At 32.1% G+C, this 27,885-nt stretch overlaps 5 protein-coding genes across 8 annotated transcripts in view; 3 read left to right on the top strand and 2 right to left on the bottom strand.

Annotated features, from left to right (window-relative positions):
* Positions 1 to 413: 413 nt before the first annotated feature.
* On the top strand, positions 414 to 3,609 carry LOC137933819 (ATP synthase subunit s, mitochondrial). 2 transcript variants are annotated; one of them, XM_068777880.1, is made up of 4 exons: positions 414 to 501; positions 568 to 748; positions 1,482 to 1,745; positions 1,912 to 3,609. In XM_068777880.1, exons 1-4 carry the CDS (start codon positions 490 to 492, stop codon positions 1,932 to 1,934), a joined length of 480 nt encoding a protein of 159 aa, XP_068633981.1. In that variant the 5' UTR covers positions 414 to 489; the 3' UTR covers positions 1,935 to 3,609. The 2 variants fall into 2 exon arrangements, with proteins under 2 accessions (XP_068633981.1, XP_068633980.1); XM_068777879.1 differs by having other exon boundaries at positions 568 to 862; positions 1,912 to 3,607.
* Positions 1,948 to 3,826, bottom strand: Dhod (dihydroorotate dehydrogenase 2). The gene is made up of 5 exons (XM_068777670.1): positions 3,727 to 3,826; positions 3,446 to 3,655; positions 2,980 to 3,374; positions 2,572 to 2,909; positions 1,948 to 2,236 (listed from the first exon to the last, which is right to left on the bottom strand). The coding sequence occupies exons 1-5, from the start codon at positions 3,748 to 3,750 to the stop codon at positions 2,025 to 2,027; spliced, it is 1,179 nt and encodes a 392-aa protein (XP_068633771.1). The 5' UTR covers positions 3,751 to 3,826; the 3' UTR covers positions 1,948 to 2,024.
* A 716-nt stretch (positions 3,827 to 4,542) lies between these two features.
* HPS1 (Hermansky-Pudlak syndrome 1 protein) lies at positions 4,543 to 16,266 on the top strand. The gene is made up of 11 exons (XM_068777851.1): positions 4,543 to 4,774; positions 4,881 to 5,027; positions 5,757 to 5,869; positions 6,779 to 7,000; positions 7,451 to 7,581; positions 8,918 to 9,053; positions 9,941 to 10,064; positions 11,436 to 11,716; positions 12,359 to 12,506; positions 14,293 to 14,492; positions 15,800 to 16,266. The coding sequence occupies exons 1-11, from the start codon at positions 4,679 to 4,681 to the stop codon at positions 15,975 to 15,977; spliced, it is 1,776 nt and encodes a 591-aa protein (XP_068633952.1). The 5' UTR covers positions 4,543 to 4,678; the 3' UTR covers positions 15,978 to 16,266.
* A 3,547-nt stretch (positions 16,267 to 19,813) lies between these two features.
* On the bottom strand, positions 19,814 to 23,127 carry LOC137933671 (BRISC complex subunit FAM175B-like). Of its 2 annotated transcripts, XM_068777677.1 has the most exons (4): positions 23,069 to 23,127; positions 22,869 to 22,958; positions 21,799 to 22,782; positions 19,814 to 20,909 (listed from the first exon to the last, which is right to left on the bottom strand). In XM_068777677.1, the coding sequence occupies exons 2-4, from the start codon at positions 22,950 to 22,952 to the stop codon at positions 20,802 to 20,804; spliced, it is 1,176 nt and encodes a 391-aa protein (XP_068633778.1). In that variant the 5' UTR covers positions 22,953 to 22,958; positions 23,069 to 23,127; the 3' UTR covers positions 19,814 to 20,801. The 2 variants fall into 2 exon arrangements, with proteins under 2 accessions (XP_068633778.1, XP_068633777.1); XM_068777676.1 differs by having other exon boundaries at positions 22,869 to 23,080.
* Positions 23,128 to 23,716: 589 nt separating this feature from the next.
* The window catches only part of Nt5b (5' nucleotidase B), a 28,769-nt gene continuing 24,600 nt past the window's right edge, over positions 23,717 to 27,885 (top strand). Inside the window, exons 1-2 of one of the 2 annotated variants that reach the window (XM_068777672.1) lie at positions 23,717 to 23,900; positions 24,439 to 24,661. In XM_068777672.1, coding sequence (XP_068633773.1) covers positions 24,471 to 24,661 — 191 coding nt within the window. In that variant the 5' untranslated portion in view covers positions 23,717 to 23,900; positions 24,439 to 24,470. Of the gene's footprint in view, positions 23,901 to 24,438; positions 24,662 to 27,192; positions 27,531 to 27,885 lie in introns of those variants that run through there. The other variant, XM_068777671.1, reaches the window with a different exon arrangement.

Here is a 27,885-nt window from a genome sequence, read left to right as displayed (position 1 = left end):
TAGATAGTAGCCGATTCTCAGACCTACTGAATACGCATATAGAATTTGGTAAAAATCGGTCAAGCCGGTCAGATGAGTTCAAGTTCGAACACCGTGACACGAGAATTTTATATATTAGATAATAAGTGAACACGATGACTGCCGCAGGTGGTTCATCTCGGGAACTTTAAATTATTTATTCATTGGATTGACAAGTCGCTTAGTCGTTCTAATGCTTACTACCCCACACATTTAAAATAATAATAATCTTAAGATAAATTAATAATTGTTTAATGTACGCATTCTAACTTTTTATGTATTTAACGTACATTACTATTTTTTTTAAATAATATACAACAATTAAAACGGTAAATATTAAGTAAAAACTCTCAAGACAGGACTGTATAGACATTAATCTTTGCCTGTTGTTATAGACAAAAAAAAGTATAGTTCACAGAATTGAAAGACCAACGACGTAAAAACAAAAGTATTATTTATAACTAATAAAATATGCAGCGATATGTAAGTTAAAAATATTACTCTGCTTCGATATCTTCATATTGTGACATAAATATTTTTTATTTTCAGATCGTAGGTCTTCGTCATCGTCAGCTATTTACGCCTCAAATTGGACAATCGAGATCTTTCTGGGAATATGTAAACATGATGTTCAATAAACCTGACCCCGAACGGATAAAAACAGTTGGCCCAGATCGAGCGTGTGCTGAATGGGTGTTAAGAAACGGTGGTAAAGTAACATGGGCTGACGGTAAAAAACTTACAGATTACAATCTACTTCCACCGGAAGAACACAAAAGCCCAAAGCTGTTAGAAATTGATGGGACTGATTCTTCTATATCACATTACGGGTTTCCTCACTTACGTAAACTGATAATTGTTTTTTTAATCTATATTCGCCAGACAGAGTTAATATAATGCGCACTTTTTCTTGTTTGTACCGTGAACGTCAACAATTGTTAGATATAATTACATTTACATTGATTTAAAAAGGATGTAAACGCTAGCCAAAATTATAATTTCAATCGTAATAATATACTAAATACTAATATATATAATCATCCACTGCATCCAGTTCCACATAATTCTTCTAGTGAGAACATTTTTAAACTCAAGTTCTTGTGCAAAACCTGTAATCTCTTTTCGCATATAAAATTAGTGTTTGGAGCCTTACAATTCTTTACAGATTGTTTAAATAAACAAGTTGGTGTTTTAAGTCTGAATAATACAACGCACAGGTAGAACAAATGGTCTTCAAACCTTCAGTTAACACTTAATTTTGTGAAATAGTTCAAAAAATCGCGAATAACACATATACACCAATATTTTGCCTGCATGTAATCAAAATAGATGTTTTGCATAACTCTTTTAACCAATAATATTAATTGTGTATTTTCTGGTATTAAACTACTCTTTCTGGGGAATACAATACTCTTTATAAGTCAATTAATTTTGCTTTTATATTATATTAATGTAAATTTTAGATGGTTGCACAATGTTGAAAAAAATTATTCTTCATGAGAATAAATACATTGATAACAGAGCTCTCAAAGGCCTGGAATATGGAAAAGAAGCCTTAGGTTTCGTACAAGTATCAAAATGTGTAAATGTCACCGACTCTGGCTTAAAAGAATTAACGGCTTTGAAAAACCTTGAAACACTGATATTATATGATCTTATAAGTGTAAAAGATTTACAAGGATGTAAGCAATATTTAAGTTCAGAACTTCCTAAATGTAAAGTTCTAGGTAAGGCATACCAAGTGTAATTATTTTGTAAATTTTTATTCTGCAATTAGTCTATAAAATTAAATTAATCTCTTCATCTATATTTTTGTATTTATATATAATTAATTATTATTAATGTTCTTATACTTTATTAATTACTACAAGTTTAATTTATAAATTGTTTCAGGTGAACTTGATGTGCAAACTTAAAAGGGCATGAAAATCAATAAAATAGCTTTCAACATATAAAAATTAGAAATATGTATTAACAACAACAGTTTATTACATCAAAACTACAAATTATTGTGCTCCTTTGCCAATAGCTTCATTGACACTACTGTACCCATTCTTCTTTAACAATTCTGCCAGTTCTGATTTAATTTTGGTAATTATAGGTGGCCCATGGAAGATTAAAGCTGTGTATATTTGAACTATGCTTGCCCCTGCCAAAATTTTTTCATAGGCATCCTGACCACTAAATATACCACCAACTCCTATTATTGGAATTTTACCTGAAAAAAGGTCTTTTTATTATTCATATTAGAATACAAAAAACTATGTTCAGAGCTTAAATGTCTGACACAAAATTAATGAAGAAATCTTAAACCAGTACAAAAATGCTCATTCTCAAATAATTTTTTATAACAAATATTTATACATAATTTACTTGGTTAATTATAACCACAAATAATGGTCAGCAGACAAAACAGCCCATATGTCCATCATTAAACATGACACTAATTTTAAATTATAAACAACACAATAAAGGATTTTATGGTACTGGAATCTTATGCACAATATTATTAAAAGCATATTACATATATATTTAATTTAAAGGTTAACAAACCTTGAGTTAATTTGTACATTGTTCTGATCATTTCTGTAGATTTTGTAGTTAGTGGTTTTCCACTGAGTCCACCAGCTTCATTTGAAAATTTTTTATTGATAAGTGAAGATTTATCAATAGTTGTGTTTGAAATAATAAGGCCTTGTACTTCAGAATCCTTCTGAGTAATGACAGATACAATATCTTTCATCTCTTCTAAGCTTAGATCGGGAGCAAGTTTTAGAAATAATGGAGGATTATTTTTGGAGGCCAAAGCTTTTCTTGTTCTATTAATTTCTTCAAGAAGATTTTTTAATTCATTTTTACTTTGAAGCGTCCGTAATCCAGGAGTGTTAGGGCTAGAACAAAGATTATAATTTCTTGAATACTAATCTACAATTCAAAATTGTGCATAAACACTCTCCTTACCTGCTCACGTTGATGACAAAATAATCAGCAATGTTAATAAACTTGTTTATTCCTAAAACATAGTCTCTAATTGCATCCTCAGAAACTTTATTCTTTCCTAAATTAATACCTAATAATCCATTGTTCAAGAGAGTTTTATCTAAATCTTGAATTTTGCTGTAAACTGCATTATGTCCTTCGCTGTTAAAACCATATCTGTTTATTACTGCTCTGTCTTCATGTAACCGAAATACTCTTGGCTTTGGATTGCCTGGTTGTGGTTCTGGTGTTACTGAACCGATTTCCACTACAGAAAATCCTAAATTCCTTAAGCCTACTACAGCATCGCCATGTTTATCAAACCCTGCAGCTATTCCTACCGGATTACTGAGTTCATAACTTAAAAATTTAGTTTTCTGAAAGATTGTAAATTAAATTAGATGCCACTGACATTATTTTTTTAATAAAAATCGTAATAAATACATACCAAAACATGAGGATCGTCATAACCTTCAGAAGGAAATAATCCGTATTTTATTGCTGAAACACCTACTTTGTGTGCTAATTCTGGACTAAGCCGCTGACTTAAAGGTTGAAGTACATTTTCATAATATCCATTGAAATCTTTTTTGAAATAAATGAATTGGTAAGAAATTGAACCTCCCAAAGTTAAATAACATATTGATTTTAGTTTCTTCTGTAATATGAGAAAAAATAGTAAACTTTGTATTCATTTTTAAATTCTTATAATTAATAAAATATACATACAATAGCGTTTTGTTTTTGACTCATGTTTTTACTTTTGAAATTAAAAAGTTTTTAAAATTGACATTCTTAACAATATGTCAAAAACTATTTATTAACACAAAAACTGTCTATTACTACAACCAACGAGGATGATATGTAATCCTTAATGATGTCTTCAAAATCACATTCTATGTTAATACACAGAATGAATAAATATTTTAAATAATTTGTCATCAACACTAAATTTAGAAGTGGTGATGCTTAGAACTAAAACGAAAATATCTAAATAGTATCTAATCGATTATATCGTTGGTCGGTAATGAAAATATTCTTTAAATATTTAATCACACGTAATATCGCTAAATTAATAATTATGAGTATAAATTTAAAGAAAAATATCTTTTTGGGCTTGCAAATCAGAGTTGACTTCTATCAATTAATTTTACTTAAAGCTAATTAAATAAATAAAGTTACCGATGTATTTATATATTTTTTTTAAATTACAAGTACTGATCGATGACTCTTTCCTCAATCTTATCGTATATTACATAACTTTTATTTCTTCGTTACTGATTTTTTTTCTCTAATGCACTGTTCATAATTTTCTTTTCTACCAAATACATAACGTCAGAGAAATAAAAAAATATGCTAAGTCTTGATGTTTACATTTAAACGATCTTGCTAATAATTCGCATTTTATTTTTAAGGAAGTATTTACGTTATAGTAAAAATGTATTACGTAAACTTTGACATTTGCGATGAGTACAGCACTGTCTACAATATTAGTCAATAGCTGTAATTGTCAAAATAGTGAATTGTATGAAGAATGAATACTGGTAGTACTTCATGATTAAATTTTTACAAGAATTATAAAATATCAAGGAATAACTTCCTCTGTTGTTAAATATAATATTTACTTATTTAAATAACAGTACTAAGATATTGAATATAGCTTCTACTCGAATTTAACATAATGAAGGCGACATTGATATTTGACAGTGTAAACAACTTATTATTTTCAAAATGGGACGAATCATTTCTTCAGCGCATGAAATCATTAAATGAACAGGTGATTTAATTTATGAAAGACTTAAATAAGATCTGAAAACTTTCAAGTATTATCTTTTTTGTGAAAAAGTGTGTTTGTCTTTACTACTGGTTATTGGAACTTTCAGAGCTCTGATGGGAACATTACGGATAGTTACAATGTAGCCCAACTACTTTCACCAATTATTACCTCCCAGCGTGTAATGGCTGCACAATTTGGCAATACTTATTCCTCTATGCAGTGTAAAGATAACACAGTTATTGTATTTGATGAGGTAGGTAAAAACTTCAGTTTCTTTTGGATCTAAAGTTCCATAATATGAACTTCCTTTAGTGGTTTTTAGTTACCAAAAAATCAAACTAACGGCCTTCACTTGATGATAGATACTTTGACACATTGACATCGAATTTTGGAATGTAAGGTCCTCGAGTGGCGACAATGAGCTAGTATGCAGCCTGGGTACGCCATTATGTGAACCAATGATGATGACCATTACTTTCTACAAAATTCTGTACAATGCAACATTTGTGTTGGTCTATTTAAGAGAAATATCTCATTATATCTTGCATTTTAACTACTAATGGCACCTATCTAAAGAGAGTGTTCCTTGCTCGTAACTTCTTGGCTGTGAAAATGGATGCCTAGGTTGTAACCAACTAATAAGTAACTCATATGTAAACATATCCTATCTATTTGTAGTAATTGTCTATTATGATTTGTTTAAACTACTCATTCATATACAAAGATTTTTGTATTGATGGAATGGATTTATATGTAATTTTAAAACCTTTTTAAGACTTGCATCACTTAAAACTTTCTTGCAACATTATTGGTAACAATTTCCATTCATATTTAATGTTTGTTGCTGTTAATGAAGATCTTTGGCTTCGAAATCTTAATCCTAGAGCTATGTTAAGTAAACTTATTATGATTGTAAACTGTATAATTTTATATTTAACAGCAAAATTTTAATCTAAAAATTTGATTTTATTATGCATTTCAGTTTCTTGATCATGTGTTTATGATAATCACGAAAGATAATGTTGATGACGCTCATAGGGAGTTGTTGGATTGTAAAACTCTAGTACAGCATATTTGTGGACAAAATATAGATTTGTAAGTTTTTTATGTCTAACTGTTTAATTTTCTGTAAAATTATAATAAGCTCCCGGTATATATGCATCCTGTTGAATAAGTGGTAATCTGAAATAATTTAAGTCAGTACTAATATAAGAATATGTCAGTACTACTATGAAAATACACTTAACCATACACCTAAGTGTACAAATAAAGAAATATTGTGCACAATATTACAATTTTAAAAAATTATATTAATTATTTTACTAAAGTATTTAATTTGATTCCATTTTTCTTTATGATCAGGAATTAGCATTGGATGCATATTTATCTTAAGTTATTTTAGTTTAAAATATAATGGAATCTTCAAAAAAAAAAGATGATAGACAAAAGGATCTATATTGAATGTGTCTCACTCACACAAACGGGCAGAGTTATTTGTCATGCTTGTCTATCATCATCAACATCCTGAGATTTATTTGATACAAGTGCTTTTCAAAAAGGCAACACTTAAACATTAGAATTTAGTAATGATTCATTTTGGTAATGATTTTATACATAGTATCCCACAAATAAATGTTAAGCTAAAAACATTAAATAATGCAGGCAATGTTTGATCCAAGAAAATTAATTTAAAAAAGCTGTCATATTTTTAAAGTTACTGCTATCCAAAATAGTAATAATTTTAAGTATTCTGTGATATTATTTCTATCATTCTATTAAAATGATTATTTCATCCAACCTTAACCGATCTCTATAAACAAATGTGCTATGTAATGTTGGAAAGTGTGATTAAAAGATGGCTCATGCTTAAACTTATATATTAATGAATTAGGTACCTATTACCTGCAGTAAATTAATTTCGTCCTACATTGATTTATTGGAAACCCAGACAACTGAAAACAATATCTTATTGAATTTTTTTAAATTTCTTTTTTTTATCTTTAGGTTACATTCCCTTGTATACCAGGATTGGTTATCTGTGTTATTAGAAAGCCGAGTTAAAGGTGACTCTATACCTGGTGCTAGTGGTATAATAGGAGAGAGTGGCGCCACTACTACAGCACTCAATGCTTTAAAATCAATCTCAAAAGAAATTAAATGCTCTTCATATCACCATTTTCATCTTATGATCTTTGTAGGTGATAAGATGCTTGCATTATATTCAAGGTATGTTTAGCTAATTAAATCTTTACCTTTATACGAAGCTAAGCTCTTAGGAATTATACAGACATTATTTTTATATCAAGTTATTCACTGGTCTGAAAGTTCTGAGCTGTAGTCCAGACATCCATTAAGAACTGGTGTTCTTGCTAAGGTCTTTGGAAGATGATGGACTACAGATCCTGTTGGAAATCTATGGGGAGGCTTAAGTCTAGCTGTGGATATCCTGAAGCCGAAATGGTGATGATAATGATAAATGGGATAGAAATACATGTTTGCCCAAATAAAAAAATACATGTGCAGATGCTTATCAAATTCCTTTCTAATTTTTAATGCTTTGTGAAGCTGTGACTTACGGAGATGAAATAAGGAAATGATTTTTAGAAAAATATGTCAACATGTAAGTTAAGTAGTAAGTTAATAAAATTAAAAAAAAATTATTTAACTTTTTTTTAGCCGTGGCAGTGAAGATTTAACACCACCAGATCTTATATTACTTAGCATTCAATGTATTGCGGCTCAAGAATATTGGAGGGGTGCCAACAAATCTAATGTGGAAGATATTGGATCTAATTCTTGGTTACCATGTAGGTTTCTTTGAATTTGACAAAAACGTTGTGAGAGGTATACCTCTCAGCTACTACAATGACACCTCTATAACCTGCTTAAGAAGTTTAACTGGTCAAGATCAAAGTCTAGCTTTCTGGAAAAAAATATTTTAATTGGTTAGGCAGGGAAAAAAGTCTGTGCAGTGAAGGTCAACACCTTGTAATTAAAATTCAATTAGTGGCGTAACAAACGCAAGTCTTCAGCCCTGAGCACTATATCGAGCTCCTCTTCCTACTATGTGATTGATGGTTTATCAATGGATGAAAGAAGAAGTTTTATCTTTGCATTAGAATTCGGAATACATCTTAGTTAGTGGTTCTTGATCATCAAGTGAAAGTCTTCTTGGAATCAAACCTAAATTTGTGCACGCGATTTGCCTCCAAGAGGGATAAAGGTAAAGCAGTGTTAAGGAAGATGGAACATTTCTCCATTTCATAAATGAATTGTGTGGGTTCTGGGTCCATCACATTGCAAGCAAGGGGTGTATACTGCCTTTAGGATGGAGGCAGATTCAGAAAGGCCTCTTTGTAATACATTGTTGTTCCTCTACTGCCTCTCTACTCTTCACACTACCTAACCAAATTTTAAATTATCTAACCAATGTTGCTTAGGAACCCTGTTCCAAAAATGAGCTGATGTAATATTCTTTGACAGGCCTAAATCCTTCAGCAGGTTATAGAGATTGTGCCACTATACCTCTCGCTCCAACCTCCACCACATACAAATTCAAAATTATTTTGGTCCTATTATTTTATTGACTAGTTTGTCCTTTTCACCATAGTTGTATATGTTAGGTAAATTTGTATCCAGGGACAGTAAGTTCTAAATTAGTACCTTTTTTAATGTTCTTGAAAATAGGAGAAATCTATTCTATAAGATGGCTCATACATGTCTGTCAATTCCTTCAGAAAAACCTTTACTTTTATAGTATTACTTAATGTTATTATTTCTGAATTATATATTATATATATATATATATATAAGAATTCAGTTACAGAATTTTCGATAAAATAAAAGGTGATTTTTCTATTAGATATTGTAAAAGTGATCACAAAAAACAAAACCCAGCTGAGTTAAGTGGGGGCTCATCTCATAGCTTTAAGTTGAAAGATATCTTTATAAAAGAGTTCAATCTGATTCTAGTTTCTGTCAATTTGGGCTCTAGGCATTTTTTTTATGACACACACGATATCACTGTAAATGGTTCTCTGTGGATAATTATTCAAATAAATCATTATATTATCTTACAATATATGTAGTTTGGTGCCAACAATTGTATGTAATAATTAAATAATATTGCAATATAATTTTAAGGGTTGTCAGAGGAGAATAGTGCTATAGTGCATCTCTGTGCCGGGCCTGCTGCAGTACCATGCGCGCCACACTCCTTGCATATTACGGAGGTGGCACCGCGTATTGTGTTTGTTGTTTTGATTGACATGGAAATGAGGTAATTGTTATTATTACTATGTAGGTTACCAAAACACTTGGTTGGTCTGTTTATGAACAAATGCTAGTAATTTTGTTGCTTGCTTATTATATAGATACTAAAAAGTATTAGTCAGTTAATTTATTAAAGATGTGTTTTTTCAAATACTGATATTTACAATAATTTAAAGTTAATTGTTACTAAAATATTTAGTTAAGTATATAATATCTTCGGTGAATAATAATAAGTAATTATAATCTTTTCTATCATTTCCAACCAAAAGGTTGTCAGTTAGACATAGTTAGTCTTAAGTGACAAAACCGTATTTCGTACCACTGGCACTGCTGCATAAATAACATAACTTGCATTTTTCACACATATTGTGTCTCTCCATGTCTCTCTCTCTCTATATATATATACGGCCTCTCTATATATCTATATATATATGTGTGTGTGTGTGTGTGTGTGTACATATATATGCTTCACCAGTACTCTTTGGCACTTCTATTTAGCAATCCTATGTATTGTTGTACTTTGTATATATTTTATTATTAAACATATTACAATTTTTATAATTACATTAGCTTGTGCATCATCACACAGTTCCTTATATAACAAGCCAATTTACTTGAATATGTATAATATGTTATCTCAGTTAATTTCATACTTAAATTGTTATAGGATATATATGTTTATCATCTCCATCCAAAGGTTGTTTGGTAGAGATCGCCTCGAGCGCCTCTTGTACCATATGAATTGTTTCTTTTTACTTTCTTCTATTAATTGTCTATGGTGTACAAAAAAGTGTAAATAAATAAATATATAAATAAATTATAGGTTAAAAATTCAGCTTTGAAGCGTTTTAATGAAATAGATAACTTTACGTTGAATTTTTATTACTGTTGCAGAGACATTGGTGTCGCTGCGCACATGTCTACCCAGATACTGTCTAATTTAGAGAGGCTTTTGCTGCAGAGAAATTTAGAGATGGTGCCAAGTACACTGGACGGCTTAGAAGTCGCGCTTAAAAAGGTCTATTTTTTATAAGACTTAATGCCGCAGTGGGCGCCTAGCCTAAGACCTCTTTTAAGTTAGCGAAGCTCGAAGGCTCCTGGCAGAGCTCCATGCAATGAAAAGGTTCAAATGCCCCCACGAAGGGCTCTCTCCTTGGCTGTTACTAATTCTGTTGATGTTACTCATTTTATTTGTGTCAGTTTTAAGAAGTGAACAAATATTTTTGACAGTAAACTGTGATTCGTATACGTTTGTAAATACTGTACATAACTTAGCATGTCTGATTATTTATAATGATGACTGTTATAGCTGCATGTTTACAGTTATTCCAGCTTAATTAGACAGTACAGATCATGAATTGCAAATAAAACATTTTCATAAGATAATTCGACTAATATTAATTAATAATAAGAATTCCGAATGTATGTAATCAAATATAAAAGTGACTTAAGTGACCATTTTAGCTATTAAACGTCCACTAGGAATAGATCGATCGTGCGGTACCTGCCTCCAGCGATCTCTCCTTGTCCTTCTGTGTGTGAAGTCCTTGATTATGTATTGAGTCTTAGTGGAGGGACAAACCACGCCGCGTCCACTGATTCGTGGTCGCCTCTCAAAAACTTTTCGGTCCCAACGGCCGTCATCTGTACGAGGGATTTGCCGTGCCCACTGACGCTTCATACGGCTATATTGGTGACCTGGGTTATGCAGCTGATCTCATATTTTCAGAGAGGATATCAGGGCGTAGCTTTGAGCAAAGCCCATTATATTTCTCTCCGCTGCTCTCTGGCTGAGCTTGAGCTTCCTTATATGGCCCACCGGATTTTTAATAAAATCCCGCAAAACATTAATGGACTACTTTTTATATAATTCAAAACGTATATTAAAAGTTAATTGACGGATTAGGCATAGAATTCAATAAACGAATGCCTCCTTGACAATTATGTCGATTGATGATTCATAAATCACTATTGTTAAACTTTTTAAAAGATGTATTTTTGTGGAGTTTATTACTGCTTCTTCTCCACAACTATAACACCTTCCAATACAGGGTAGAGTCAAAAATAAAATAGATTAAAAAAAGTTGACGATCAATAAGATTTCTGTTAAAAGTTCCAATGTCGAATAAATAAATTAGTTATTTTTATTTTTTGTCTATTTATCATCGTAAACGACCTTAAAACAATAAGTCATCACCGGCAACACACGCAAGTCAAAGACCTTCGTCTACATTGAATTGGCAAGTTTATTAATAATTCTTGTTTCTATCAAATTAAAATTTTGCATTCTCATGACTTACGCAAATAGTCACAAAATGGTCGAAAACAAAATCGTCTCTTAAACAACACACAACTTAGCGAATTTAAAATAAATATTTTTGTTTTTCAGACAACAGACGCTCTTCGTAAAAACAAAGCAAATGCAAGCATATGCGCTCGTCTTACCAGCCGTATGTTAGAGTTGCGCAAGTCCTGCACTACCACGACGCCGCTGACACCGGAGACAACTGCAACCGCCATGCACACCGCACTTGACGTTGTCATTGAACTGCTCAAGCCAGATATACCGAGCTTGAAAATGAACCAACCGCTCAAAGATTTGACTGTGTTACTAGCGCCCCACATAGAGTTCCTACGCGTGAAAGCAATGCGATACTTCAGCTTGGGATCATATCCTTTTAATTATACGCCAGTTTTTATGTGTTCATTGTACTCCTTCTCTTCAGCTTAGACTCCCACTGCAAGGCATAAGCCTAACCCAAGATTCGCTACGATGATCGGTATTGCACTGTCTGCATCCAGCGACTTCCCGCGATCTTAACTATTTTGTCGGTCCACCTAGACCAATCCAAGCCGTATTTACCTGCCAGTCACTCGCCGAATTCAACTCGGATGAGTAACGTTGGCAAAGCTCCGAAACATCGAAACAAAATACCGCAATACCTGATTACGAAGGTCTTTGACTTGAAGGTGCGGTGATAACTTACGAATCCGAAACGTGGTCGCTTACGGTGGGCCTCATAAAGACTCAAAGTCAACCAGAGAGCTATGCTCGAATTTTCGCTGCGAGATTTAATCAGAAATAAGAAGAAATAGTACCGCATAAGAACTATGGTCACCGACCCATGTCCAAAAACAGTTCTCTTCTGAAGTGGCAGTGGCCGGGACAAATCGCTTGTGAAACTTTTTTTCTTTCTTCTTCATGTTTTAAATGTGTGTGGAAATTATTTTCTACAGTTTAATAAAAATATCTCATTGGACCATTCAAAGCGACTTAATCAATTATTTGCTTAATGTGGGTTGTGAGTGCACGGGCGGAACAGATACGTGTTCCCTAACACTGCACAAGTATCTCGAAGAGTTTCCGGGACTCGTGCACTTTATATACGTAGACAGAGCCACGGGGAGATTCCTGGCGCCCGATATGGCCGACTGCGCGGATATGCTTACGCCGGAAACGGTGAGATTTTTTGTATTAATGTAATTATTGATAGCTATTAGCCCTCTAAACTTGAAGTTCCTAAACTTTTTATGTTTTGAACCACTTTCAACGTTGACCCCTGCAGGTATATTCAAAAAAGCAATGTAAAGATTATATTTTATTATGGAAATATGCATTATTATCCTGGTATTCGTAATTATGTTGATGAATGTTCAAAATAACTTAATGCAAGATTGCAAGCACACACATCAAAACTCATATTTTGACCATTAGCAACCATTGCGGACGGGAGCGATACTTTGCAAGTCTCGACACGTAATAAGTATAGGATATGCAAGTTTGTACAAGCAACAGTCGCTAAGCTTCTTAAAGTGTTATCTGCTTACATTAATAGGACTTAAGCTGACATTTTAGTTCTTCACTACCGAAAATATATCAGTATTTGAACCACTATTTTCTCGCTAACATATACTCCCGTCAACTTTTCCATGGACCTCTGGGGTCTACCAGGGCTTTGGGAATCACTGCTCTAAACCATAACTTAGAAACTAAAAAGATTTTTTTAATATTAACTTGCGTTATAGATGCTTTATTTTTATTAATAAGTAAAGCAACACTTGTAATGTTCTATTTTACACTTGACGTTCTTCGTATAAAAGTGTTTTATGTTATAATAATAGAGGTATATGTTATAGGTACCTTTCTTTGGCACAATTAGGTCAGTTATTATGCGAACGTCCTCTTACACAATTACATTCCATACACCATTAGATTTTTACTTGATGATGCTTATTATTAATAAGGTTATATGCAATTTTCTTAAATATAAAAATTTCATTTACGCTGTTCTGAAATGCTTAATGCTATGCCTTATTAGCTTAGGGAACTCATTTTAAAGGGTTATGTCTTCCTTTTATATTGTAGCCTATATTGTCAGATCACTATACACGGATTGCAGTTGTGTTTTTCCAATATATTTTTCATAAATTTCACTTTTAATACTGGTTAAAAGGTAGGTTATAAGGACAGAAAATAACACAATAAATATATTTATATTTGTATAGTAATTTAGAAAATGAATGCAAACGGTCGCCCTGTGAAGAAGTCTTTTTCAGATGCTATAGTGACCTTACATACATTCGGTACAAAATGCTTGATTTACAGGCAATAAAGAATATTATCGTTGAAAGATCATATAGAATATAAACATACGTGCGGTGGTATCGTGTTGATTATCACATGACATGATAGTGACGCAGAAATTGTAGTTTGCATGAAAATACTAATGGTTTTTTGACTTTTCGGTATAATCAACATTCAGAACCCGGCGGTAGTCTATGTGTAAACACATATTTAAATAGTATTATCAATGTTTTACGATTTACACTTTTCAAATTTTCCTAATTTGTCCCGAAAACTTAAGATGTGTACATAATATTCATATTATACAGATAGTGAATGGCGGACATCTAGTCAAGCATAAATAAAAGAACCCTTTCCCATATCATGCGCTTACTAAAACTTTTTGATAGTACGCATATAATACGTGTATTTACACTTACTTACTTACTTACTATTTACACATTAATATGAGTCTTCCCTATTTTAGAAATGTAGAAGAGTTGTAAGCTCAACAAACCTGATAGACAAAAATATTCAATGATTGAATAAAGAATAATAAAGAACATAGAATTGTTCTTTTAATGTCTTTACTTGGACGAAAGTGATAAAGCTTATTCAAAGCAATAAATATTTTTTTATTGTTTCAATAAAAGCGAAGTGTTTTATAGCTGCGTTTTTATAGGTTCGTGCAATTGTTCGTCGGGCGATGAGTTCATTCCGCGAGGGATATGGCGCGGCTACGTGGCGTCGCGGGGCATTACATGCGTGCGCCGTGCAGTGGTGGGAGAAAAGAGGCGTAGCCCTGCGACCTGCGCGTCCACCGCACCCCGCCGCTGCTCGCGCTCTGCCACCACCCGGCGACCTTCGTGGCGCCTTCTACAAGTAATCTTTCCATGTCATATACAAAAGTATTTATATAACCTCAATTACTCGAGTAAGAGTTACTTTACTATATTCTGTTAAGTAATCATTATCAGGATCTAGAGTGGCGACCTCGCCCCAGTAGACGCGGTGTAGGTAGGCCCCCCCCACAAAGTGAACTGACGACATAGTCAAGGTCGCGGGAAAGGTCGTCGAGGCGATCTTTGGTAGATGTAAATATTACGAATTGGGCGTCTAACAGCTGACACTATGATGATGAAGTAATAATCATCATCATTTAAACCGTCGGACGTTCACTGTTGGATATAGACCTCAACACTAGATTTCCAATAGGACCTTCATTCATTGTCTTCCGAAGACTATAACAAGTTCGTCTGTGCACCTTGTGCGTAGACGCTCTACACTCGGCCTGCCAATGCGTGGTTCACATTCTTGTCTTTTTTGTGGCGCTAAATGGCTTGTCGATTGCCTTTTCAATTTGTCAATCCGCAGGGCAATGTCTGAGTACTTTAGTTTGTCTTCAGATATCATTAAGACTTTGAGTGAGAGTTGAAAAAGTTCAAGAGTGTGAAAGAGAATAGCATTTAATAAAGAAGCCGTTCACGTTAAAAATTCTGTGAATGATCATGCTTTATTAGTAAATTCCTAATAAGTTATGTTCACAGTGACCACTTAAAAGCATTTTCAAGTATTTTTGATTGCAACTAATTACAAACGACGTACCTATCACGTTTATGAGGCGTGGCAAGATTAGCTGACAATAACGTTTTATGTATTCTTAACGGACTTTAGAAGCGTTCATCCCACAGACTCCATGTTTACAAAGCACAGGGTATGCCAGATACACAACATTTCGCAGCAATATTAAGCAGTTTTTCCTTTCCACAACTATATAATATGCTCGTACGCACTACCAAGCGGGTGATGGAGTTGTAAGGCACACTCACTTCCCCTACGTCACCGACACCTACGCACTAACGACCAATCCTCGCTCGGGAGGCCAGATAAGCTGGCACACTCTCATATTATCCGGATATGGTACCGGAGTTATAAATACGCTTACTTTTCGATTCCCATCACGGAATCTAGCCTAAACTATACCCGGCTGCAGTGGATATTATTTAGCATGTACCTATTGCTGAGCAGGCAAGTACCCGAGCTGCGGTACCTAGGCGGTTGCCAGCCAGCAGGCTATCGCTAAAGATCGCGCGTTCACCCACCATGCAGCATGTTCGCAAAATCGTTGACATGACCACTCACTTCGCAATGTATATGACCTTTAGATTTAATGCGACCACTCTTTTCAGGCAACTCCTGGAACTAGCTTTTCCCAACGACAGCCAAGGTGTTAGTATAAAGGAGTTAATCTGCATCCATCTTGGTTTGCTACCGGCTTCTACCGCAGTGCAACAGGCTCGTAGACTGGCCCATTCAGTTCACGAGCTCGCCGGCGACAATCCAGCAGTGGCCACAGAATTGCTATAAATATTTTAGGAACTTTCAATATTACATGAATAACTGGTTATCTAAAAGAATAAGTATTTATAAAAGTAGTATTCGTTTTTAATTTTATATAGAATTGTTAATACGTAAACTTTGCTTAGTGTTATTGCCTACTTCACGTAACTTGGCCGAGCAGACATATGCTGCCGAGAAATGTCAGGAATATTCCGAATGCACCAAGAGATCCGCTCACAGCACAGCGGAATTATTTTTATTTTATTGACGTCCTGTAGTGTTACCATACGTAATAATAATTTGCTCTAGCGCAAAATATTTCTCAAACACAAATGCTATGAAATAATATTATACACTCAACCATTATATAGTAAACGATAATCTGTGAATATATTTGTGCACATTTTCCTCCACACCTCATATGCTGTATAAAAGAGATTTTTGCGTCAAATAAAAAAAAATTAGAAAATTATCAACCATAATAGTTTGAAAATAACTGTTTCATAAGCTAATTAGCATGGTTCATTTTTGGAATATATATTAATTTGTCAAAAGGAGTAGTTTCGAATAAACATTTTTAATCAGGAAATAAAATATACATGCAGTAATGGATGTTTAAATAAAAATAGATTTAATTATCTCTCTTCGTTAATTGGTTACACAATAAATTCGTCAAATAGGATAGCATGATTTAAACATATTCATAATAATTAAAAAGAACTGCATAGAACTACTATTAATATTACATGGTAAAATGTATCCATTCTCGATTTACAGCGTTACAAACACAATGTGAAGATATTTTGATGGGAAAATATCCTAAACCTATAGTAACCTACAATGTTTTTTTAAAAGCGATCATGTCGTATTTGAATTGTTAAAATTTGATATATATTTGTTTATATTGTTAAGCTCCTATGTGTTTTTTAAAAATATCCATGTAATCATCAAATCATGAACGACAGTCAGCCAATTGTTACAGAACTTCTAATTTAAACAACCCCATTATTACGTAGCATGTATAGAAAGTATGTAAGTATTGTAATATTATTTAACAAGCTGTTAATAATTTTCTTATATTTTGTTTTATACATTGTTTTTTTTTTTCTTAGCATTGAGTTTATTAAGTTTAGGGATATGCATAATTTATCATCCGTTTAATACATTGATATCTTTTTGTAAGTTTTTATGTCATGATTTGTGGTTTTTCATAAATATGATAATCAAACAACTATATAGCATAATTTTGAATTCTTGTTAAATATCCAATTGATGAAATTTAAAGAAAAGGAAAAAAACAGACTTTTTTTAAATTTCTTTATGTAATTGATAACTTTTAATATATCTCTAAGTTTACAAGTTCAAAATTAAATACTTTTGCATTCAAAGTTATGACAAGAGTTTGGATAATGCATTTGGCTAAAATTGTATTTAGTTTAGAAGTAATGGAGGCGGCTTCAGTTAGTTCTTATTGTGTTACTGAAAGCGCAGCGACGTGGGCACATAACGGAGGGGTCAGCTTTCCCTAGGCGCGGTACAGCGGTTTTGGTAGCACTGTAATAGATAAATTAACAACATTTACTAATTTGAGTACTATATACCAATGCTATTACTTAAAATTAGGGAAATATGTACTCAAATATCCAAACTATGGTAAGACCAATAAGGCTTTTAAGAATATTTCTTATGATCACTATATAAGAATAAAAAAAAGTCATACCTAATTATGTTTACATGAATTCTTTTATTGCTTTTTAGAGTTTTCTTTTCTAAAAAATTGTGTTTCTGTAGTCATTCCTCATATTATTACAAGACTGATTAATTTCCTAGCTGTGTTACTGTGGCGGACATGCGCCTTTTATCGAAATAACCTTATTTCAATACAATTATGAACTTTGTTTCATTAAGCAAATTGTAAGACTAGATATATATAATTATGAACTTATTTTATGACAAAAGTTTTACCCAAGTTTATGTTACCTGTTTAAATAAGTCTTTGTATTTTAAAGATCTCAATTTGACAGTTTTGTTTTTAAGATTAAGTTAAATATACTGTGTGATATTGACAACCGTGTTTGATTTCACAAATTATTTTTAGCGCAATTTATGAGTTTTGGCGTTTGAACAAAATGTGCCGTCAATTTCTGGATAACAAACTTTATAGCTTTTGTGGCATGAGGGGTAATTAAACTATCATAATATGTGTTGTTGGATAATATTTTTATGATAGTTGATAACAGATGTAAAAGTTGAATGATATTTCTATACTATTAATAAATTTCATCGGTCAGTAGGGGACCCAGGATCCCTTTTCATCTAGAGCTCCGCCAGCAGCGGCCCGGAAAAGAATATATTCTTCTCTCAAAAAACTAGACTTATTGGCTTCATCACGTGGAGAGCGTGGGCTCTCATTAGTATAAGCTCTACTCAAACCTTATGGCGTATCTAGTCTTTGGCTCCACCAATATCCTCCCTCCCCATCCAAATCGCATCCGCGGTGCGACCCCGTTTAGTAGCAGAGGGTACGAAGATCAGCGGGTAACAAACTTCTCTTCCTTAGCAATTCTACCACTGCAGAAGAAGACGCACCCAACTGTTCACCTCCACAGTGGGCTCAACGGCCGTTTAGGGTAAGCCACATCGGATTTATATCGCTACGGAGGTTCCTCATGACCGGACTTGTTACCCCCTGTTAAACACGTTCGAGAGAAAAAATGTGGAACAAATTTACTCTATGTCTTGCCAATAGTGTAACTGACGAGAGCAAGTATAAGGTTAATGTGTATACATATATATTCATATATGTTTGTATAGTAATGTATGTTCGCTCTAAACTGCCCTCTCCTCCATGTCTCTCCTCTCCATCCAAAGGTCGTCTAGTAAAGATCGCGTCGAGCGATAAGATTTGAGAAGATAAATAAGTTTTAACAAAACCTGCCTCAAGATGAAATACAATTCGAAAGTAATGCGCTGTTACTTACTAACATAACATTTACAAACCGATAAGCCATTTACAGATCGAGCGATAATTCCGCCTAAGTGTAAATAAATAAGGGTTAAAAATACCTGCCTCAAGATTATGAACTACAGTCGAAAATACTACGCTATTACTTACTAATATAACATTTACAAATCATCAATAATGTGTAAAGAAATTTAGCGACGGGTGGTGATCAATATGCAAGCTGTTTTTTTTTATAAAATTTAATTTTTTCATTCATTTTTCCAAATCAATTTCATCCCCTTCAAACAGAACGCACTTTGCTAATGCTTTTTCCAGTCTTCGAAACACTCGGAATAGTCGTCTTTTTCGGGTATAGCCTACAAACCTTCTTTGATCTTGTTTTTAACTCCTCAATCGTTGTCATTTTGAATTTGCCGAATAGACGGAAGTCGCACGGAGCCAAACTAGGCGAATACGATAGTGACAGAACGATATTAGTCGAGTTTTTGGCAAAAAAAAGTCTCCGACAACCAGAAGCATCAGAGGTCTCCATTGCGTTGCCCTTGTTGGTTTTAAATAACAATTTCATCATACTTTTTGATCACAGTAGTACATGTAGCTACTATTTTTTTTAAAAAAGATAGCGGAAAATGTAATATCACACTTTGTTTATTGATTTTCTTTGAATACTTGTAGGCTATGTTCGACTGCAAGTTAAAAAAACACAGGATTCAATGTACGAACATACCATAATACTAATTAAATAAAAATCATATAGTATATAGACACAATCAACATAAATGCAAGACCAATTCTCTAATCCTTGCAGACAAGTGATACATGAAAACCCACCCTTATTATCACTATACATTCTAATGCCCCTCTATGTAACATACATAATTTTTATATTAAGTAAGTGTTAAACTCGTGTTCAATCGACTTTATAATTGCCCCCTTGTGGGTCGTAGGCCCAGCGTGGGGAAACACTGTATTAAAGGATCTTTTGAAATACAGCATAAAATTGGAAATGTACAGTCATACCATCAGTAAAATGATTTATTTATTATACCGCAATTACAAAAAAGAACTAATAATGTGTGGCTAATTAATACTAATTTTTTAAATAAAAAAAAAACTTTATTTTTAAACTGGCTGTTTTTAAAAATATTCTTATGAATGAGCGACATATAATATTTTCATTTACAAAGGTTACAAGAATAGAGATAGTGATGTTGGTGTATTTGTTAATTAAACCTATATACAAGGACTTCATATGCATGTACATCTCTTTATTGCTATGAAATAATGGAAAATAATAGAATATGTATTTACATAGTTGAATTTATTACAAAAATAATCTGTACAAGATAGCCTTAAGGACTATTGACCTATTCTAAGAAATGTTATTAACTCTGTAATCATGATGATGATTCTAGTCAATGAAATCGATTTATAAGTTCAAGATGTCAAATATTATTACAGAAAAGCTTTTTTTTTTCAATGATAGGTAATCATGGAAAGAAGGTCACAATTTTGAGGAACATTTAACTTTATGAATTCAAAAGTAATTATGTATATAAGCTAATATTCTCTCATCTTTACTCTGAAACTTGAGATTATGTACATTTTGTCTCAAAAATAGTGACGATTTTTCAAAATTCTACCACTATTCATGTATCACTAATTATTATTCTTTTTTGGAAAACAACATACAGATCACACAACAGCACCAGGGAGTGTAATGTCATGAAAAAATATTAAGCCATTAGTTAAACTTAATCACTAAAAACAAAGTAACACTTATTTGTAAGTAAAGTTAAAATTATTAAGTCACAAAATGAAAGAAAAAAACTTATTTGTTCTACACAATTTTTATGGTAACAAGGAATCCTGAAAAATTAAGGCACCTAATACTCCGTAGAACTGTCATCCAAACATTTTACATTGTCAATGAAAATTGGTTTTGGCTTATCTTCAACATCAAATTTAATAAGATCTTGGAAATCATTTGTTTTCTGTAACAAAAAATACATTTTGTATATACCAATTACAAACAGTATGATTTATTGCATTAAGAATTTATAAATTATTTCACTAAATACTAATAGGTTATTAAATAAGAAAGGACCAATATCTAGCCACTTCCACATATGCAGTGGTTGTCGTGCATGAAAGTGCACCGCCCGCCAGCCCGCTCGTAAATGCGCATGCGACAGACAATGCCAACTACACAACCGCCACCGTAAATTCACCCAACACGTGTTTCACCCCTCCACGGGGCATCTTCAGGAGTTGTTACACCGATTAGTGCTAAACACCGAGTGAGCCATTAGTGGCATGGAATATAAACATTTGTTAAATAAACCACTCAACAGATTAAGATGTGCTAATAAATCGTCTACAGCATTAACTTTTGTGACAGTGTTTTAGTGTGTGAAGTTTTTTCATGAGCCATGTGCCTTTAAGCACTTTAGTGGTTAATAAGTAAAAATATACAGGTATATCAAAAATTAAGAATTATTTGGTCTTGAGTAGTGATTTTAAATTAAAAAAATATGTAGTGTAGTTTATTGTACAATTTGTTGATTATTTCTAAAAACTTTTCAAAACATGCTTATTAAACATAATGTTAGTTTTATTTTATGTTGTCATTTTATAGCAAGCAATTGCAGTGACTTTTAGTTAGAAATCATCATCATTTCAGTCATCTTCTATCGAAACCTACAAAATGTGGACAGATGATTTTGTAGATGATCTTATACTGTGCTAGCTGGTCCTAGGGTAATATACAAATTGTACATAAAAGAAATTGCCATCAAATTTTTAAATATAAATTATTAGATTAGATATATCTTCATAATTCAGTTAAAAATTATTATTATAATTTTTTTTATAACAACTTACACTGGTTGAAGAGACATCAGAGCTTTTCTTCAGGGCAGCTGCATAATTGAGATTTGGCATTTTTGTCGAGGTTGATGGTACCATAATAGGACTTGGACTTCTATCTTTTGCTTCATTTTCAATCAATTGTACTGAATTTTCACTATCAGACAGATTGTTGCTGTTAATGAATATATTTGGAATGCTCAATATGTCCATGCTCGGTGGGGATTTTATGGCGTCTACACAAGCTTCAGCCATCTCAACTTCTCTGTTGATTAACTTGGCTTCAATTATTTTATTGTAAGAAGCTTGTAAGTCTACCATGTGTTTATCACCTAAAATTGCAGTCATTTGTTTTATCTCTGCTTCTAATTCCCTGATAGTGCTTTCATTTTTAGCAGCAAGCTTGGCTTCTTTAATGAGTTTAACATCAACTGCCTCCTGAATGCGTAGTATTGCATCATTTGTGTTATTATTCTGTACATTACTTTCATTGACAATTTTATTGAATATGCTATGCGGCGAAACTTTGTGAGCTTTTTTATATCCTGTTAACTTTTCACCTAAATTTGCTGTAACATCCTCAACATATTCATACATATCGAAACAATTGATCTTTCCAAACCTGTATGTAAAAGTATGTGTTGAGCCAGCTGAGGAAGTTCTTGATGATAAATTGCAAGTGACAAAATTTTTCCTTCCATGAAATTTTTCAAAGTACTTTTGTAGTCCTTTAGATATTAACTTATCCCTAAAAGTTGGCTTAATGCTACTATTTTTTCTATATTTATACCAACCAACAATTTCACTTGCTGTATTTGATAGTAGTTCTGACAAAATATTTTCCTTTATTTTGCCCGTGGGGAAATAAAATAAGGCGACCGATGGCAACGGAAGCACAGTTCTAATAAATATTTGCGTGTCAAGTCGAGCACTGTCATTTTGGGAATCTGATATGTGATTAGTAATTTCTGAGGTGACATTACCAATTAGAAAACCTTCCTGAAATCAAAAATTTAATAGTTTTCTTAAAATTTAAACTTAACAAACATACATATATGTTAAAAGCACTAGTTTTTATAACATACCTGACTATTCACTGAATTAACACACTCGTATAACAAGAACGAAAGAGCGGTGCCATTAAGGGATACCTTTTCTGTATAAGCCATTAGATACTACAAAAAACATTAAATTTACCATAAATATTACGGTTGAGAATTATTTCAAATAATTTTGAAAACAGTAGTAATTTTTAACTATGGTATAATACAAAACAATCCATTACCCCAAAACTGAAGAAACGTCATAGCAGTTGAGTCAAAGAAGTTAATAAATAGTGTTGGATGAAACTGCTCAGCATACTGCCATGTAACGGTATTTTGTAAAAAAAAATTAGGAAAGAATTGAATGTATATAATATTTTGATGAAATTGGATTTTTTTTTAATCTAAGGACTAATGTGATAAATAAAATATTTGTTTCAGTAATCTACAGGTATAAGAGAGAAGCTAAAAAAGTCGCCAAGCCTATGGTGTCGATAACATTCAAATCAGAAGGAAATATGCTAATAATAATGTGAATAAATTATCTAGTTTTTGTTACTGTTAAGTCTTAAAAATATACGTACATTATCTTAACAGCTAAAACGACTTTCGTCGTTACGACTATAAAAACTTATGCCTATAATTATCCATTGCAGTTCTTTGATATAATAATATTGTAACATTTTAAAGAAGGCAGGAATGCTGTTAATTCAAAATAATTGGTAAGCAATACTTTAACAAGTGCGTAAACTATTCGACTTGACATTTTATCCCTATGTAAACGATCTCTTACGACGTTATGACTTACCAATGAAATATTTTTAACTCTGGTATAATATGACGTATAGAAAAGTCAAATAATCATACCTACATCACTAGTTGCGGCTCGTTTTTCACGCATAGTTTTCATAACCATTAGGTGGTGGGATTTTATCTTAGAAGATTATTTAATTGTTATAATTAGTTTTGCTGATAGATAATTAAGTGCAGTTTAGTTGAAGTTGCACAGCAGAGGCAGTGTTTTATTTATTCTGCAACGTGAAATGATATTACAAGTAAACTGCAATTTTATTGGTGAGATTATTTTTTTTGAATTTCGTTTTTGTCAATGACTCATTTAAAACAAAATCTATATTTAGTGCTTTGAAAATTATAAATTAGAACTATTATACAAGATTGTTTTTCCAAGGAATTTTATTCCCTTTTCTATATATAAATATAAACATTAATTTGGCTGTCTTTGTGGGTTCTATCGAATTTGAAAAATACTATTGTATACGTGACGCTTTTTTTCCAATATTTTACTTTAGCATTTTCTTTTCTTCAATATAAAAATAATTTTATACTAATGTTATCAATGACGACTTCTTAGATTAATAGAGCAGCAAATAACATTATGCATATATGTATGTTTGTAATTTTATCTAGAAAACAACTTCCAGGGGTCACCCTGTAAACTAATGTTTTCTAGATTCAATAGTTTACATAAAGACAGTTTATTTATTTATAAATATTATCTCTAATTATCTAAAAAAGTAAGCCTAATTTATTAACGAAATTATAGGATTAGTTATGAATGGTGTTAAATTTGAAAGAGTAATGTTTGTTTCAGATACATTATAAGCATATAATAGTCAATAGTGCATGTATAAACTCTTAGGAATTCTCCTGAGGTTGCAAAGTACCCAAAAAAGACATTGTTTAAGAAAGTCATTATTACCAATGAGTATGAATCAAACTTGTAAAGAAATGGAAACTTGTGTAAGAAAAAACTTGTATGTATCACAAGAAAGTCAAGTTTTCTCCAAAAAATATTATAGAAGAGTTGAACACAGGTAAGTACTTTTTTTTTTTTTACTTTTTTGTTTCCATATTTACAATTGACTATAATTGTAAATATGGACAAAAGAAATTAATCCTAATGATGAACTGTACCAAAAAGTCTTTTAAAGTTTATCTTTATCATATTTACTTAAGAAAAGTAGAGAATTGGAAAGTAAAGCACAATTGAGATTAACAATATCTTTATGTGTAAGTGCTACAACAGATAACACCAATATACAAGTAGGGACTCCATATAAATGTTTCTATTCATTTATCTTTTAGTGGTTTATTAAAGCCACTTTCATAATTTTTGGTGGAAAATAATTGTAGGCAACATCTAAATATTCAACATCTGTTAATAAGACTATATTTAAAAAAAAATAAACAAGAAAAAAAAATTAAACTGCATCTTCTGCAGTTAACATATTTTAAGTACAATTTGTAGTAAATATCACATACTGGGGCATTAGGCTAATCATTGTCACCTAAAAATTGTTTAAGGTGTTCTAATATTAAACAAGGAATAATTATGATTATGCATGTATGTTCATTTTAGAGAAATAAAAACATTTTAGTTGTAAAATATCTTTAAGTCTAAACTCAATTTGTACTTGCTTAGTAGTGCATAAGCATATTAAGCAATTAAATTTTATTAAAACTGCATTTTAATGGGGTGTAGGTTAACAAGAGAAAATTTATGTAGGCACTATAACCCAGTCTAATTTGCCGCCAATCATAGTCGGATAATAAATATCATAGTTCCTTATGAATTTTTTGGAATAAAAATGTTACTGTCAAAATTTCAAATATTTCTAAAAACATGTGACCAATTTATTTCTACTTCACTGACCTGGGAGTCCAATCCTTTTCTAAGGCTTAGAGATTTGTAATATGGTAAAAATATTCATTTCGCCATTGAAGAATATGTCAACTAAAATGGATTACAAAATACCTGCAAGGATATTGATGGGGTGTAATGAAGTAATATGAATTTTTCACATCACAAATATTTTGGTGTGCCAAAAATTACAAAAAATGTATTTTATAGAATTATACCCACAAATGTAGACCACAAGAAAAGAACAGGGAACAGCTTGTTATTAATAAATGAGGAAAATGGAAATATCTAATGTAAAAATTAACTATATTTAGTTTCAACTATTCCATTAGTTTCCAAGCATGTTGATCAACTTACTGGGATAATTTTCTTTTATGTAGAAAAATTGGAACGGACCTGGATTTCTTAGTATGGAAGATTTGCCATAGCCTCAACGCTCAGTATTCAGATTGGTGGCCTAAACAGACTTCACACATTTTAGACAAGGCTTCTCATTGCCGGTATTTCTTATCTGGTTATTTTAGTGTATTCAGTCATTAGTAGATACAGAGAGATATTATTGTCCTTGATGTTTATTATATAAACATTAATACATGCATTACAGTATTTAAATATGTTGATTTGATTGGAATCATTTATCTAGCTAATAGAGAGAGGGTTAAAATAGATCATTAGTATTATTCAACCGTTTTTGCTACATAAATAGTTACATTGGTAACATTTAATAGGAATATCTATGATGCTAACATAGAAATAAACTTACAAATCTTTTAATAATCTCTTCTTAGTTACTCGTTTATTAAATAACATTATTATTTTTCAAAACAATAAGGAACAATTATTATATTTAACAACCTGTGATGAAAATCAATACGATAAATTGTTATCTTTTATTATATTTCGTAATAATTAAATCCTTATCAAACTATATTGAGCAAATCAATATAAGTCATGTCATCAGTTTTCGGATGATGTTGCCTATTTTGATACGAAAGACTTCCATGTGTCAATGCTTATTATAGAAATATAAAAAGTATTTGAATAATGTATAATATGTCTTTAGCAGATAGACTATTAGTTTCATCCTCATAATTTCAGCAAAAGGCTGTGCACTGCCAGGATGAAATGGGTTTCCGCATAAATTCCAGGACTAGTTTGATTTGAAGTAGTCTACATTCAGCATCTTTGATAACATTAACGGCTCGTCTGTCTGTCTTGTGAGTGGACGTCTTTTGCTCCGCTTGCTGCTTTGTCGTAATCACACAGAAAAATCCCAACCATAGCCCTCTCCATGGCTCGATGGGTGATTGTGAAATTGTCAATTAGGTTTGAGACATGCTATATAGCAATTAACAATAATTAGTATTTTATTACTTAATACGCTGTTTGTCAATATTGTCTCACAAGTGACGATATCATTTGTTAGGCAATATTGATTTAAGTTGTATATTAACACCGGTATAAATAGCTTTATATGGTGCAATAAATACATGCAATACAAAAAATAGAATTTTGTGCTTAAATAATCATCGAAAAATGATATGAAGAGATAGAAAGCGTAATTATATATTTGGTTCGATGATAACAGCAGTATGCTTAGATGTTTACGTCAGCGTGAGCGGTCAAAGGGTTATCGTTACGCTGGGGTCAATGAGTAAGTTTTTACATGGATTGCAATCGTTATTGTTAAATATTCAGTATCGTCCGAGAATTCGAGCCAAATAGTAAACTTTTTGCTGTATTCTATTTTAAAATTTATATTTAGCCGTTAAAATGCCAGACGCGTTCGAAAGCGCGTATCCCCTGTCGCCGTCATTGAGACCTGATGAAATACGCGCACGCGCAAATTCTACCTCCAAACGAAAGCCTGTTGTGACATTTTTAGCTGGCAATGAAGCCGTAGAAATACCCGACAAGTCGATAGTTGGCGTAGATAAGCCATTAGTAAAAAGCGACAAGAGTGAAGTGGAATTGGACAGTTTCGCGGAGTCCTTTACCACAATGCACAGTACGTGGTTCGATAAGAGAGATCTTGCACACAGGTGAGTTATTTTTTAAACGACTCTCGTTTTATGCGAGGTGCTAGGCAGCGATAAGGCAATATAAAAATTAATTGGCGTAGTTTTCTGATAATATATATATATATATATATATATATATATTACTTAAATTATTTATATTTAAATTTAATAAACATGTCATATTATGTTAATTATTATTGAAAAGTTCTATATCTCATCTCATCATTCTTAACTTATATCTTCTAAAAGTGATGCAAAATTAGCGATATTTTTGGATAGATTGGCTTCTCCAGTAAAACGGCACAATTGAACATTCTACATAAAGTAAAAAACAACTTATCATTTATTATTGATAACCGTGGCTAAATCATTACCA

Source organism: Battus philenor, unplaced genomic scaffold (genome assembly GCF_028537555.1).
Source record: "Battus philenor isolate CCGP_79_NKW_IND1 unplaced genomic scaffold, ilBatPhil1.0.hap1 SCAF_14, whole genome shotgun sequence".
Classification (NCBI taxonomy): domain Eukaryota; kingdom Metazoa; phylum Arthropoda; class Insecta; order Lepidoptera; family Papilionidae; genus Battus; species Battus philenor.
Note: the sequence above shows the minus strand (reverse complement) of the source record. Positions and strands in the feature narration are given on the sequence as shown.

Bases quoted from the DNA above. Each gene is read 5' to 3' on its own strand.
- LOC137933819 (XM_068777879.1), top strand. The intron at 863-1,481 runs GTAAACTGATAA...TGTAAATTTTAG, and splicing joins TTACGGGTTTCCTCACTTAC to ATGGTTGCACAATGTTGAAA. The intron at 1,746-1,911 runs GTAAGGCATACC...AAATTGTTTCAG, and splicing joins TCCTAAATGTAAAGTTCTAG to GTGAACTTGATGTGCAAACT.
- Dhod (XM_068777670.1), bottom strand. From the start codon at position 3,750: ATGAGTCAAAAACAAAACGCTATT. The intron at 2,910-2,979 runs GTAAGGAGAGTG...TCTTTGTTCTAG, and splicing joins TTTGTCATCAACGTGAGCAG to CCCTAACACTCCTGGATTAC. The intron at 2,237-2,571 runs GTTTGTTAACCT...ACCTTTTTTCAG, and splicing joins AATGTACAAATTAACTCAAG to GTAAAATTCCAATAATAGGA.
- LOC137933671 (XM_068777677.1), bottom strand. From the start codon at position 22,952: ATGGCTTATACAGAAAAGGTATCCCTTAATGGCACCGCTCTTTCGTTC. The intron at 22,783-22,868 runs GTATGTTATAAA...TTTTGATTTCAG, and splicing joins TTAATTCAGTGAATAGTCAG to GAAGGTTTTCTAATTGGTAA. The intron at 20,910-21,798 runs GTAAGTTGTTAT...TTTTTGTTACAG, and splicing joins CTGATGTCTCTTCAACCAGT to AAAACAAATGATTTCCAAGA.
- HPS1 (XM_068777851.1), top strand. From the start codon at position 4,679: ATGAAGGCGACATTGATATTTGACAGTGTAAACAACTTATTATTTTCA. The intron at 5,870-6,778 runs GTAAGTTTTTTA...TTTTATCTTTAG, and splicing joins TGTGGACAAAATATAGATTT to GTTACATTCCCTTGTATACC. The intron at 7,582-8,917 runs GTAGGTTTCTTT...TATAATTTTAAG, and splicing joins ATCTAATTCTTGGTTACCAT to GGTTGTCAGAGGAGAATAGT.